The sequence below is a fragment of the Portunus trituberculatus genome, chromosome 40, assembly GCF_017591435.1.
Source record: "Portunus trituberculatus isolate SZX2019 chromosome 40, ASM1759143v1, whole genome shotgun sequence".
NCBI classification, from domain to species: Eukaryota; Metazoa; Arthropoda; class Malacostraca; order Decapoda; family Portunidae; genus Portunus; species Portunus trituberculatus.
The window spans coordinates 12562604-12577603 of record NC_059294.1 but is presented as its reverse complement, the minus strand read 5'-3'; the positions used below and the strand labels follow the sequence as shown (position 1 = coordinate 12577603).

Below are 15000 nucleotides of genomic sequence, written 5' to 3'. Positions count from 1 at the left end.
AAACTTTGCAAATATCTGTCTTTATTTTGGCATGCAACATATTTTTATTTTATTTTTCTCTCTTCTCGTGCCTCTTCCGTGTGTGTGTGTGTGTGTGTGTGTGTGTGTGTGTGTGTGTGTGTTTGTGAAAATTATACTAATGGTCTATTTTATTTTATGTCCTGTATTTCCATTCGCTTCATTATAATACCCTTTTTAATTTTTTAATATTTTCATTTGATTTCGTTTCTTTTCTGAAATTACAAAGTCCAACATCGAACTAACTTTTGAGAAACGTAACAACAACAACGGCAACAACAACAATAACAACAACAAAAACAATAATTCACAGTACCGAACACACACACACACACACACACACACACACACACACACACACACAGACAAAGTGAAGCGCAGGAGTCAGTGAACCATGAAGTAGTGAATCAGTGAGTCGAATCGTGTCTTGGGTGCTCGAAACTCAGGGACTCATGAGGTATCGAAGCCTTCACGAGGCGATGAATCACAGGAACCACTTTGACGATCTATCCGGTCCTTCTCCTCCTCGTCCTCCTCTTCCTCCTCTTCCTCTTCGTCCTCCTCCTCCTCCCTGCCTTGTAATCCATTGTCGTAGTAATTGATGTCTCTGTCTAGATTAATTCCGGTCGTGTTCTCCCGGTCGAAGGTCAGGCCCCGTTCTCTCTCTCTCTCTCTCTCTCTCTCTCTCTCTCTCTCTCTCTCTCTCTCTCTCTCTCTCTCTCCTTCCAGTCCTTTTATCGTTTTGCCTTTAATCTCACTTCATCCTTACTTTCTTCCTTAGTCGTTCGTTCCCTTTTCAGTTTGTTTTTTCTATCTACTCTTTTCGTCAATTTTCTTTTTTCTTGCTTCTCCTTTCTCTGTTTCCCCTTTCGTTCCTTCCTTTGCTTTTGTACTCTCGAGTGTTTCTCCTTTCCTGGCTTTGCTTTTGTACTGCAGAGTCTCTTTTCTCTCCTCCCTACCTCCCTCCCTCTTGCTCTCTCCCTCCTGCTCTCTTTCCTTCTGGTGTTGTTTCTCTTTCTACCTCTCTCCGTATCCCTTTTGCACTACTTTCTTTTATTTTTTCTTTTCTTCTTATTTCTTTTCTTGTTCTTTCTCTTACAATCTTTTTTTTTTCTTTTTCCTTCTATTTTTCTTGTTTTATATTCTTCCTCCTCTTTTTTGTTATCTAATTGTTTATCTTTGTATTTTCTGTATTCATTTGTCGTCGCCATCATCATTATCATCTTCGCCATCATCAATGTCATCATCATCATCATCATCACTCATCACTCAATATCTCTTAATGCACTCACTTCCTTTTACTGGTTCCATTTACCACTCAGTATCAGTCAATAACCCATTCTCTCTCTCTCTCTCTCTCTCTCTCTCTCTCTCTCTCTCTCTCTCTCTCTCTCTCTCTCTCTCTCTCTCTCTCTCTCTCTCTCTCTCTCTCTCTCTCTCTCTCTCTCTTTCCATTCTGGTTTTTTTTATTTGATTTTCTCTAACTAGTTCATCTGAAGTTCATTTATATTCGTTTATTTAATTATTCGGATCTTACTTCAGGTATTTTTAACATATTTCAGTGGAGGTTATTGAGATTTCAATGGTTTTCATGGTCCACTTGAAAATCTAATAAAGGTCATGGATAGAAAAAGAGCACCACTAAAAACCAGTCTAATCATCTCATTGGCTTTTTGCAGTTATCCTTACGAGAGACTTTCTATATTCTATCATCCCAATTTTGTTAATCTCCGTAGTGCAAGAGTTAACCGGTATTTTCAGACTTACATTCCTTCTATTGGCAAATTCTAGAACTCTTTGCAGTCTTCTGAATTTCTACCCACCTTCAACTTTTCCTTACGAGAGAATTTCAACTTTCTTTCATCCCCATTTTGTTCACCTCCATAGTGCAAGAGTTAGCCAGCATTTGCAGTCTTTCATTCCTCTTACTGGTAAACTCTAGAACTCCTTGCACTCTTTTGTATTTTCTTCCATCTTTGACATGAACTGTTTTAAGAGGAAGATTTCGAAACACCTCTCATAGTCTCAGATAATCCGTCTTTCAGGAGTGGCACCTTTTGTGAATCTTTCCTTTTGCCGCAGCTCCTCAAAAAACAATGTCAGAAAGAACGAAGCAGAGAAGAAAAAAGGAAGAAAGAAAGAAAAAAGAGGAAGCAAGAAAAAAATAGAAAAAAATAAGAAAATGAAATAAAAAAGTAAACCCACACTGACGAGACTACAAGTTACAGGTACAGTTTGAGCAGCATTTGTCTCTACCTTGTACCGTGAAGGCAGTGAGGAGTACGTATGAGAGAGCACCTGCAGGGCGACGGTGGCTGGCTGGCTGGCGGGTGATGGAGGCGCGTGGCTAGCTTGGGGGAAAGTGAAGTGAGAGTGAGGTTCAGTGGCGAATATGATTTTGCTCTGCGGAAAATTGGACCGACTCGGGCTTATGACAAGTGAGCTGCTGGGAAGAAAGCGAAGGAGAACTTAAAAGAATGTGGAGGTTAGGAAAATATCACGGAGGGAGAGAGAAACAATGGATCGAGAAGCAGAATACGAGGGGAGGTTTGAAAAATTGAACGAGACTGAGGGAGATTAGAAAAGTGGCATTGGGAAGAGAGAGAGAGAGCTTGGAACAAATTAAACGAGGATGGTAAATGAAAAAACAACAACAACTAACGAGAGGTGAGAAAAATTTACGAAGGAGAGATATAAAAAAATAATTGAGAGAGAGAGAGAGAGAGAGAGAGAGAGAGAGAGAGAGAGAGAGAGAGAGAGAGAGAGAGTCATAGAGTATGGCAAAATGACAAAAGGAACACATGAAGTAAAAAAGGATTGATTATGATTTTCTTTTACTACCGTATCAGTATTATTCAAACCGCTCAGTTAACTCGACAAGAAATGTTAAAAAAAAAGTTACGTTGAAAGACAAAGGAAAAAAGATACTGCATTAATCTCATTACGGAATGCTTCATCATCACTGTTACAAAGAGAAACGTGAACCAGACAAACACCATCACCATAATCATCAGCTTTTATGAATTCAACACGGGACAAAGCAAAGACCTTCCACAAACCTTCCCTTTTCATCTATCCTCATCCCAGACCACCCTTGAAACAAATAAGCAACGGATAACACGCGAAACACATGCACATAAACTAAAGGCGATGTGAATTTACTTACTGTTTACAGAATATTTATCACCGGAAGCTTTAATAACATGGAGCGAGAAGGAGAGGAGCAGCGGCAAGAGGAAGAGGAGTGAGGTGTAAGCAAGCGGTGGTCGGTTATTAATGCTGATTGAGTGGCTCGCCGCACGCACACAGGGACCATTGTCACTAACTTCTCCACTTCCCGCACTTCCCACACCACACTTGTGCCTTCCCGAGTGGGGCGCCAATCAGCCCCGTGACGAGAGAGAGAGAGAGAGAGAGAGAGAGAGAGAGAGAGAGAGAGAGAGAGAGAGAGAGAGAGAATATGAGGAAATGAGAGAATGAAAATGTATTTGGCGGTATATTGTCTCTCTCTCTCTCTCCCTCTGATAAAAGACATAAGAAGTCGAAAACGTTTAGAGAGAGAGAGAGAGAGAGAGAGAGAGAGAGAGAGAGAGAGAGAGAATATATTTGACCTCTCTCTTATTGTCTTCCCTGATTAAAAGATAAAAACACTTGGAAATATGTACCGAGAGAGAAGGACAAGCTGGTATTGATTGACTTCACCTTGCTATACAAATTACTGAGAGAACAAAACAAAACTTGACAATTACACACACAAGAAAAGGAAAACACTTATGAAACATCTTAATAATACAAATGCAATCTTACGCAACTATTTCACAAGTTATTAAGAACTCTCAACAAGTGTCTGGCGAATTAAACACTGACTTATAACCTGACGAAAGAGAGAGAGAGAGAGAGAGAGAGAGAGAGAGAGAGAGAGAGAGAGAGGGAGAGGAAGGGAGAGGGTGAGAGAGAGAGAGGCAGCACGAAGGTCAGGGTAGCGTGTGACGAGAACAGAGGACCAGTAATATAATGCACTTAATCTCTATTACTTGAGTATAACTGAAGCTACGCGTGACTGAGCTGGACGTTACGGTGCTAAGGCGACTAATGGATCTCTCTCTCTCTCTCTCTCTCTCTCTCTCGGATTTGTCGTGTTTTTCAATGATTGTTTAGTTTTTGCTAATTTTTCATGTTTTTTTCATTTAATTTCTTCATAACAAAACAAGATGTGGTGTGATATTTTTCTTTTGTTTTCCTAATTATATACATGAATTTCCAATATTTCTCTCTATTACACTAACTCTTAAAAAAAAGTTAACGAAAAATATGTACTTTTTTATATTTGGTTTTTGACACTCTCTCTCTCTCTCTCTCTCTCTCTCTCTCTCTCTCTCTCTCTTCAGTAAAACACCACTGAGTAATGTAAAACCTAATGTATATGTATCTGCCGGCAACTACTTCGCGACTTCCCGTTACTGGCGTCTTAAGTCTCTCCCTCCCAGTCCCGGCGGGCGGTGGATCGCGCTGAGCCGAGGACAATCACAACCCCTGATCCTCGCAATCCTTCGGAAAGTCGCCACAAGTTCGCAACAGCTGCGCGAGGGGCTGTGTGTGTGTGTGTGTGTGTGTGTGTGTGTGTGTGTGTGTGTGTGTGTGTGGATGGGTGGGAATGGATTTTGTGGGTTTTAAGATGTTGAGGAGGAGCAGTAGAAAAAGAGCGGGGATTGGAATAGTTATAATAATGATGATAATAGTGATAATGATAATAATAATGATAACAATAAAAAAAATAATAGTAATAATGGAGGTAGTAATATGTAGTACTAGCAGTAATTGTAACAGCAGTAGCAGTAATAGTAATAATAGTAGCAGCAGTAGCAATAACAACAGCAAAAGCAGCATTAATTAAAGTAGCGTTCGGAATAGTAATAAGACGGAAATGAAGGAAAAAAAAAAAAAAAAAACCGCTTGATTGCTCAACCATTGTTTTTACTTCTCTATATTTACCTTCCCTTTTCTCTCTTCCATTGTTCTCATCTCATTATAAACACGACAAAAAGTAAATAAAACAAGTGACTGTTCATACACCTCTGTTTGTCCTTACTCATTCCCTCCATTGTTCTCCACTAAATATGACACAATATGAGTAAAAAATAAGGAAACAAATATAACAATCTTCTTCGTCGATACACACGCGTTCTTTTTCCTACCTCACAAAATTGCCTCACCTTCGATATGGCTTTCAGTTGTCAATCCTCGTGTGTGGCTGCGGGAGAAGTGGCGGAGCGGCGGCAGCATCCTTACTGATCCGAATTCTTGTCCCCACTCCCGCCAGTTTTCACACATGGCTGAACCGTCTTGAATTAGCTCGCGATGACGAAGACGACGAGAAAGAATGAAAAAGGAAACGATGAAGGTGAATAGAAAGAAGACGGTGATCGTAATTTGTGTCTTGAGAGATGGAGAGAAAGAAGGAAAGAGAGAGAGAGAGAGAGAGAGAGAGAGAGAGAGAGAGAGAATTCTTTGCTGGTTTTCTTTTACTTATGCTCTTTTAAAATCAGCTTTTAAATATACTCTTGAAAATTAGCTCGCCAAGACGAAATGAAAGAGGAAAAAAGATGAAGATTAATTAAAGGAAACAGTGATTGTGGTACGCGTCTTGAGAGAAGAGAAAAGACAAAGAAGAAATGGAAGAATTCTTGCTGTCTAACTCTTTATCTACTATCCTCATTGATTTAACCATTTTATTGCTATTAGACTTCAGTTTCTTTATCTATAAGCTTACCGAGACATTTGTTCTACCGCCATTGCTAAACACTAAACTGGCTAGAAATTCCCTCTTACCCACAAAAAAAAAAAAAAAAAAAAAATTCTACCCTCTTTTCTCTCTCTTGCACACACCTATAAAGATTTCATACTTTGTGTTTCGTGAATTGTTGCTTGTGTGAGGGAGTTGAAGCACTAACATGAGCACTCCAGTAATAGAAAGTGCAATACTCACGCTATCTATCAGTGAAAGGTTGAACTGCAAGGTGAAATACGAGAGTTCCTGACACTCTTAAGTAAGCAAAGATTTTAGAGGTGAGAAATATTCATCCCTGACTTATTTTTCGCTACCGATCTCTCGTTTTCACGCTAGAAGTCATGGTGTATTGCCTACCACCAAGTCCCTCCCTTTATTTTTCTCCTCACGGTGGGCTGAGCTTCCCCAACACCTCCGCTCCTCAGTAGTCTCCTCCTCCCTCTCCCCCTTCTCCCTCATCCTTCCCCCAACACGTCCCCTCGCCTTTAGCCCTCGGAGTCCTCTCAGCCACACACGCAGCTCTTACGGATCAGCACCTCTCTCTTTCTCTCCTCTCTCTCTCTCTCTCTCTCTCTCTCTCTCTCTCTCTCTCTCTCGTTCGCTTTTTCCTTATCTCTCTTCTTTTTCCTTCAATTATCAAGGCTTTTATCTCTTTCTATGCTAGTCTTTCAGTTAGCCAGTCTGTTTCTTTGTTTGTCTGTATGTCTATTAATCAGTCAATCAGTCAGTCAGTCTATATCTGTGTGTCTGTCTGTCTGTCTGTATGTAAGTATTTGTTTTGTCTGTGTCGCTCTGATGGTCTGTCTGTTAGTGAATCTCTCTCTCTCTCTCTCTCTCTCTCTCTCTCTCTCTCTCTCTCTCTCTCTCTCTCTCTCTCTCATTTCCTTCCCTGCACAACAGCAGCAACAAAAACAGCAGAGGCGGCAGAATCGGCGGCGGCGGTGGCGTCAGCGAAAATAGCCTTTAGCTCCGGCGGCTTATTAATTTTCCGCGTGAGCAATTACGTAAAGGTCATTTTAAGGTGAGTGGATTCTGGAGGGGATGGAGGTCTATTATCATTACTCTCTATATATACACTTTTTTTTCCCCCCTCGCATTTTCTATTTTGACACCGCGCTCTTTTGTTTACAGTAGTCAGTGGAGTGGAGAGCCGTGCGGTTGGAGTTAGTGTTTTGTTCTTGTTTCACGTCTGATTGTGCGAGTGTGTGCGTGTAGTGTCCTCTGTAGGGGTGCTGTTGTGACACAGGATGGGATTCGTTGCGGTGTGACGTGTGTTGTTTTGCTTTCCTTTTTTTCTCTTTTGTTTATTGTGACGAAGTGAGGTGGGTAATTATTGTTTTTTGTCCTTGTATTGTGTCCGTTTGTGTTTGGGATTTTGTACAGATTCGGGATTCGTTGTGGTGTGACGCGACTTGTTTTTGTTTTTTCACTTATTGGGCTTTTATACGTATCATATCAATCTATCGCTAGCATTCTACATCACTCGCCTCCGCTCCATCAAAAGGAACGATAAAATATTTCACGGTGTACAGGAGCAAGTATATCCTTCATGTACTCACATTTGGAAGCTTCTCTTGGTGTGACAAACACTTACTTCTGAGAGCGTCTGTCTGGAGGAGACGACAGGAAAAGAAGCAAGTGGGAGGGAGACACTTGTTGGAGAATTTAGTATATATTGTGATGTATAGGGTGATTCAGCGTTCCGGGTCTTGAATATCCTCTTCCTTACTTCTGAAATATATGTCTTTGCCTTGCCTTCGTGTGTTATGTGCGGGGGAAAATTAAGTGTGTGTTCCCTTGGTGATACTCTTGTGGTGTAACAAAGTGTGGTTCTCGCCTCGATGGTATCTTTCACATTTCTGTACTGGTCTGTGGTGAGGAAATGGTGTATACTTTTGGTGTCTCGTTAAATCATGAAGTATAGAGAAATATAGCGAATCGTATCTCTTGTATCTTCTGCCTTATGCCTTCTTTCTTTAGCAGGCGTCGACAATCCCTTTCATCACTTTTGTGACACATTATGCACAGGATAGGAAAGAAGTGAAGTATGTATGTTCATAATAATTTACGTTATGAAGTTTCTTTCTCATTTCATTTTCCGTCAGGTTCTATAGAATTTACTCTTCCTTCCTCCTTAAGCACATTATATACGGTGATTTACATTTTCGAAGGTTTTTCTTTAAATATTGGGTATCGTGGAACATTGCAGATTTCATGGCGTCGCAGTAATTAAGGCACTTCAGCTGTTTATGGCGTCATCATCTTTGGGAATGTTAACTGTGCAATTCCTCGATGCTATGATATTTAACCCTTTGAGTGCCATGACATGTTTCCATATTCATTATGGTTACTGTTTGGCGATTTTATGCAGCTTGAGAAACTCGTGTGGGGATTAAAATAGTGAAGACTCTGGCCATTAATCTTCTGACCTTCATAGACTCTTGTTAATGTCAATAAAATGGTCTAATCATACACAAATCTTAAGGTAAAAATGTTTTCTAGTACTGAATGGGGTTAAGCATCTGTTTAACTCTTCCCTTCTTTCTTCCCCAGGCGCCGTGATGGTGCAGGAAAGGCTGAAGGTGGCGGTGACGAAGGTGACAGGTGATGGAGCAGTGCTGAGCTGGGAGACCACGGTGGGGCAGCAACACGCTCTCACCTGCTCGCTGCACTACGGCCCACAGACGGAGGCTATGCTGGTGAAGACTGAGGTGCGCACGTCAGCGAAGAACATCAAACTGGCCCACCTCAGCCCCCACACCACCTACCACGCCTCCCTCAATTGTAGCCAAGCCGCCGCCACCTACAAAAGTAACACCGTCCACTTCACGCCCCGTAAGTATTTCGTTCCTCGTCCTTATTTTTCAACTTTTTTTTCTCTCTTTCTCTCTCTCCTCTTCCACCTCCTCATTCACTTCTCCGCCAGAGGTAATCCAATCAGTTAGAACTAAACAGTAAGGAAAAATTTGAATCTTTCTCTGTTTACAGTTTGGTTCTTGTTAACTACGTTCCATCAAAGTTACCATTAAAAAAGAATATTGAGTTAATAGACAAGCTTGTATTCAGTCACCCACCCGTGCTAGTACTGGGCGTTCTTCATACGTGTGGTGGGCAATTATCCTGTTATTATGAAGCACTTAGCAACTCAATATTACGTTCGTGACACATTTACGCTATAACTATGTACTTCTACGTTATTATATCGTGATTTTACTGCTACTACACAATTATCGTACCATTACACAGCTCAGTTCGTTATACCAAGAATAAAACTACTGCCACATAAATAAGAAAGTGAAAAAGAGGAAAACAACGTAAGGATTCACAGGCAATATAATCGACAGCTCTCACGCAATGTTCTCTTCATTTCAAGCTCTTCACAGGAACACTCACACTTATTACGCCAGTCAGCGAGCCAATATAGTACGTGACACTGCATGCCCGAATCACTCTTTCCAGCTGTATGTCGGTCAGTGGGGCACAGGAATGATGAATCTGAAATGTGGGAGAAAACGAAGATGAAAAGTGAGAGGAAATACAAAAGAGATGGAAAGAGGAGAAAGAACCTTGCTGTGAGTAAGGAACAGTGCCAAGACGGAAAGGAAAATAACAGATAAAAAGATTGAAAAATTGTTAAACTGATGAAAAGGACACAGAAGATAATGGAGAAATTTAGCAAGGAACAGCGATCATGAAGACACGAAAAAGACCAAGGAAGTAATAAAGACGAAAAGAGGAGAGAGAGAGAGAGAGAGAGAGAGAGAGAGAGAGAGAGAGAGAGAGAGAGAGAGAGAGAGAGAGAGAGAGAGAGAGAGAGAGAGAGAGAGAGAGAGAGAGAGAGAATGAAGTACAGGGAATTAGCGAGGAACAGCAACCTTCAGACAAATGCTGCAGAAAAAGAAGAAGAAGAAGAAGAAGAAGGCGGTCAGTAGGCCAAGCTGTCTTCCAACTGTCTTATTGTATGTCGAGGGTCGAGAAATAATTGTCCAGATGGCTTAGTATTTTCGGAAACAGCGCGTGACAGAAAATATTAATCGCATCTCGTGTCAAAGAAGAGAGAGAGAGAGAGAGAGAGAGAGAGAGAGAGAGAGAGAGAGAGAGAGAGAGAGAGAGAGAGAGAGAGAGAGAGAGAGAGAGAGAGAGAGAGAGAGAGAGAGAGAGAGAGAGAGAGAGAGAGAGAGAGAGAGAGGTGTCTTTAAGTAAACTGTCATTATTCCCTGTGCTTGTCTGTGTGTGTGTGTGTGTGTGTGTGTGTTATTTTCCTTCGTTATCTCTCTCTTGTTGCTTTTCTTCTTTTTTTCGTGTAGCTCTTCTTGTTTCCCCTTCATTTCTTTCTTCCTCTCAATCTTTCTCTGTTTATATTTTCCTCTTGTCCCTTATTTCCACTTTGCTTGCATTGCTTTAAAGTTTTCATCTTCTTATTTTCTATTTTCTTCTTGTTGTTGTTGTTGTTGTTGTTGTTGTTGTTGTTGTTGTTGTTGTTGTTCTCCACCTATTTCTTCGTCTTCTTCTCCTTCTCCTTCTCCTCCTTTTCCTTTTTCTTTCTTTCTTCTTCTTCTTCTTCTTCCTCCCATCCCCCTACCCGTCCCCCTCTCCATCTTCTCTTTCCCTAGCTTCTATACTCCGTACATCACGACCTCAGTTAACCTCATTCCCGGCCCGTCAAACTCATACATTTGCGCCGCACTGACCTGGCACACGCGAAGTTGCAAGGACTAGGCGAGCTGTGAGCGTGGCGCCGACCTGAGACACGGCTTTGTTCCCCTTTCCTGCCTGGATGATAAATGAACTGTTTTCTCGTAAGATTCAGTATGGCTTCCTACGACTACCACCACCACCGCCACCACCATCACAGCAACCTTCTTCCTGCTGTCCACTCACTGTTAACACTTCGTCCTGTCCGCCTGAGGGGTTTTCAAGTGTAGGAATGTGATAATAGGAGTGAAGGCGCGAGAAACGGAGAAGAATGGAGAGGTGGAGGAAGAAATATGTATTAGACTGGACAAAGAATAAGTTTTTATTTCTCAGACACAAAGAATGGTGATGTATTTATGGGGATGAAGGACATTTTTTTCAGCTTTTTCTTGTTTTACTGTTTTCTTCATATATTTGATTATTTATATATTCTTTTTTTTTCATTTTTCTTCTTTTTCTCAGTCTGCGATTTCTTTGTTTTTCTTTTTCTTCTGTTAATTTCTCCTACCTACTTGTGACTTCTTACCAGAATCACCGCTCCTTCTCCTTCTCCTTCTCCTTCTCCTTCTCCTTCTCCTTCTCCTTCTCCTCCTCCTCCTCCTCCTCCTCCTCCTCCTCCTCCTCCTCCTCCTCCTCCTCCTCCTCCTCCTCCTCCTCCTCCTCCTCCTCCTCCTCCACATTTTCACGTCACATTTCCCTCTCCACTTTCTCGACTCCATTCCCACACTTCTCTCCACCGCATCCTCGCCCTTCCCTTTTCTCTCTCTCTCTCTCTCTCTCTCTCTCTCTCTCTCTCTCTCTCTCTCTCTCTCTCTCTCTCTCTCTCTCTCTCTCTCTCAGGCACCCGTCGCGCTCTCTTCCTTTCTTTCTCTCTCGGCGGGTTTAGGAGGGAAGTGGTTTGGTCACGGGGACTGAGGCTGATCGTGACCAGCTTCCGAGACTGTGCTTTACCTTCCTTGAAATGCCACCACCACCACCACCACCACCACCAAAGACATCAGCCATCACCCATCCTCTCTCTCTCTCTCTCTCTCTCTCTCTCTCTCTCTCTCTCTCTCTCTCTCTCTCTCTCTGCTATTATCGCCTGTTTTATATTTTTAACCTTCCCTGCCTCACAAAACTGTATTTTCTTTCTCTCGCGCTTCTCTGTAATCGACATTTTTAAGAACCTTTTTGTTTCCCTCATCTTTTCTCTCTTTTTACCTTCTTTTTTCCAATCTTTCTCTTAGCTTCTTCACTTGTACCGCATCAACATCCTCATTTTTTCTTTATTTTCATTGAGATTTTTTTTCCTTCGGCGTTTGCTTAGTCTTGATCTAAAAAAAAAAAAATCCCTGCTTCTCCTTCTCCTTCTCTTCTACTTCCTCTTCCTCCTCCTCTTCCTTCTCCGTGTTTCCTTCAAGTGTTTGCCTTTTCCCTTTGCCTCTTCTCACGTCATTAAGGAGGAGGCGTGGATGAGGTAACAGAGCGGTAAAGTGGCCTGCGTGCCGCCTCCTCTCGGCCTCCACGTTTTCCTGAAGGTTGCAAAATTACGTGGCAGAGAGAGAGAGAGAGAGAGAGAGAGAGGAGAGCGAGAGTGAGAGAGGGATCGGGTATTACTTACTTAGAAGCGTTATGCAGATGAGGGATTAATGAAGGGTGCAGCGGTCAAAGGGAAACGGTGATGAGGGTAATAAAGATGAGAGAGAGAGAGAGAGAGAGAGAGAGAGAGAGAGAGAGAGAGAGTAAAAGGAGGAACGTCTGGAAGCTTTAGATAAACCTTATGTTATCACCTCTCTTTCTGTGTGTGTGTGTGTGTGTGTGTGTGTGTGTGTGTGTGTGTGTGTGTGTGTGTGTGTGTGTGTTATCACCCCCACATGCTGAGACGGATGGTTTCACAGGGTTCTATTGATCTATTGCGACGCCTGCCACCCACCGACTTGATAAGGCGGCGACCACTCCCTCGGGGCGCTGCTGTATTACGGTGGTGATGGTGGTGGTCGTGGTGGTGGGTGGAGGTGGTGATGGTGGTGGTAGTTGTGGTGATAGAAGGAGAGGCAGAAAAGAGCCACACAGCGATAGTAAAGGGAATGAAAGTTGAAAAGTTGAATTAGCAGTAGTAATCAAAGAAAAGAAGAAGAAGGTGGATTAGGAGGAGGAGGAGGAAGAGGAGGAAGAGCAGAAGTAATGAAAGAGGAAATAGGAAGGAGAGGAGAAAGCGGGGGAAGGAGAATAAGGTGGCTAAAGAAAAAAAAAAGAAAGAAGAAAAGAAGAGCAGATAATTATAACGATGATGACGGAGAGAGAGAGAGAGAGAGAGAGAGAGAGAGAGAGAGAGAGAGAGAGAGAGAGAGAGAGAGAGAGAGAGAGAGAGAGAGAGAGAGAGAGAGAGAGAGAGAGAGAGAGAGAGAGAGAGAGAGAATCTTAGCAAGGTAGCGAGGAATAAAATGATAAAAAGCTGACAAGGACAAGGAGACAGCGAAAGCAAGGAAGTATTGCAGTTTTTCATAACAAATTGGAAGCAAGCCTGAGAGAGAGAGAGAGAGAGAGAGAGAGAGAGAGAGAGAGAGAGAGAGAGAGAGAGAGAGAGAGAGAGAGAGAGAGAGAGAGAGAGAGAGAGAGAGAGAGAGAGAGAGAGAGAGAGAGAAATTACCTATCTGCTAGTGAAAGAAGGCTTCACAAACACACTTAAAAAGAAAAAAAATACTGGGAAGACGAAACTGAACAGAACTCGCCAAAATAAAACAGAAAAAGAAAAACTCACGCACGCAAGACACGAAGAAATACCCAAGACAACAACCTACAACACACACACACACACACACACACACACACACACACACACACACACACACACACACACACACACACACACACACACACACACACACACACACACACACACAACGGGAAAAACAAGTCCATTTGCAATCCAGTAACACTTCAGATCAAGAGAGACAAGACATGGGGACTGTTCGGCGAGATTTAGACTGTGACGAGCGGCGTTAAACTCTCTCGGTTAGGACACTGTGTTGGACTGAAGGGAAGACAGGAACTCGAGGAGACAGTTGGAGAAGAAGCAGAAGGAACGCGACACACACCTCACGACAAGGAGTAGTAGAAGATCAGGAGGAGGAGCAGGAGGAGGAGCAGAGGAGGAGGAGGAGGAGAAGGAGGAGGAGGAGGCGGGGAAGAGAGTATGGTGTTTAAAGGACGCGAGGGAAAAGCACTGCAACATCTCCTAGTTTCTTTTTCTTCTTTCTTATACTTTTTTGTTTTACTTTTTGTGTGTACTTCAATCTCTGTGTTTTCTGTCTTTCTTTCGATGTGTGTGTGTGTGTGTGTGTGTGTGTGTGTGTGTGTGTGTGTGTGTGTGTGTGTGTGTGTGTGTGTGTGTGAGTGTGTGTGTGTGTGTGTTTTATTTTTCGTTGTGTTTCTTTTGTCATTTCATTTTCTTGCTTTTTTCTTTAGTTTTCTCTTTTTCATTTTCCTGCACTTCTATTTGTCATTTTCTTTTAATTTTCTCTCGGTTTATCTGTTTTGTCTGTATGACTGTGTATAGTGTGTCTGTCCGTTTGTCTGTTTCTTTATTTTTGTCCTTGTTGATATCTGTATGTGTGACTCTCTCTCTCTCTCTCTCTCTCTCTCTCTCTCTCTCTCTCTCTCTCTCTCTCTCTCTCTCTCTCTCTCTCTCTCTCTCTCTCTCTCTCTCTCTCTCTCTCTCTCTCTCTCTCTCTCTCTCTCTCTACTACTTCATCTTCTTTTCAACTTTTCTTCCCTTTATTGTCATCTGGTGTCCTTTTTTCACCACCACCGTTGCCTCCTCCTCCTCCTCCTCCTCCTCCTCCTCCTCCTCCTCCTCCTCCTCCTCCTCCTCCTCCTCCTCCTCCTCCTCCTCGCTCCATTCTCCCGTCAGGACCAAATGGTGTCCCTCTTCCCATCCTGACTTAATAAAGTGAACACGAGTCACCATCACCTCTCACCGCCTTCCATCACCTTCCATTCTTCATTCCATTACTTTCCTCTCCTCGATTTTTCCCTCCTTTCCTCCATTTTCCTTCTCCATCTCTCTCAACATATATCCCTTCTCTCTCTCTCTCTCTCTCTCTCTCTCTCTCTCTCTCTCTCTATCTCTATCTCTATCTCTATCTCTTTTTCGTGTTTTTATCATTTTCTGAAACTTCTTTTATCTGTCCTTTTAAATCTTTACTTTCATCTTTCATTTTCCTACTATCATCTTCCTCGTTTTTATTCCTTCCTCCACTTTCTCTCCATCTCACCCTATATATCCCTCCATTTCTCTCTCTCTCTCTCTCTCTCTCTCTCTCTCTCTCTCTCTCTCTCTCTCTCTCTCTCTCTCTCTCTCTCTCTCTCTCTCTCTCTCTCTCTCTCTCTCTCTCTCTCTCTCTCTCTCTCTCTCTCTCTCTCTCTCTCTCTCTCTCTCTCTCTCTCTCTCTCTCTCTCTCTCTTTTCCTGTTTCTTTTATTTTCTCTTATTTCTTTCTTCTGTTCTTTGAAATC

The 15000-nt window shown here is 42.4% G+C and overlaps 1 protein-coding gene across 2 annotated transcripts in view; it reads left to right on the top strand.

Annotated features, from left to right (window-relative positions):
* Nucleotides 1-15000, top strand: part of LOC123516125 — a 191565-nt gene that overhangs the window by 145803 nt on the left and 30762 nt on the right. For both annotated transcript variants that reach the window (XM_045275233.1, XM_045275234.1), the window contains one exon: nt 8360-8641. In XM_045275233.1, coding sequence (XP_045131168.1) covers nt 8360-8641 — 282 coding nt within the window. The remainder of the gene's footprint in view (nt 1-8359; nt 8642-15000) is intronic.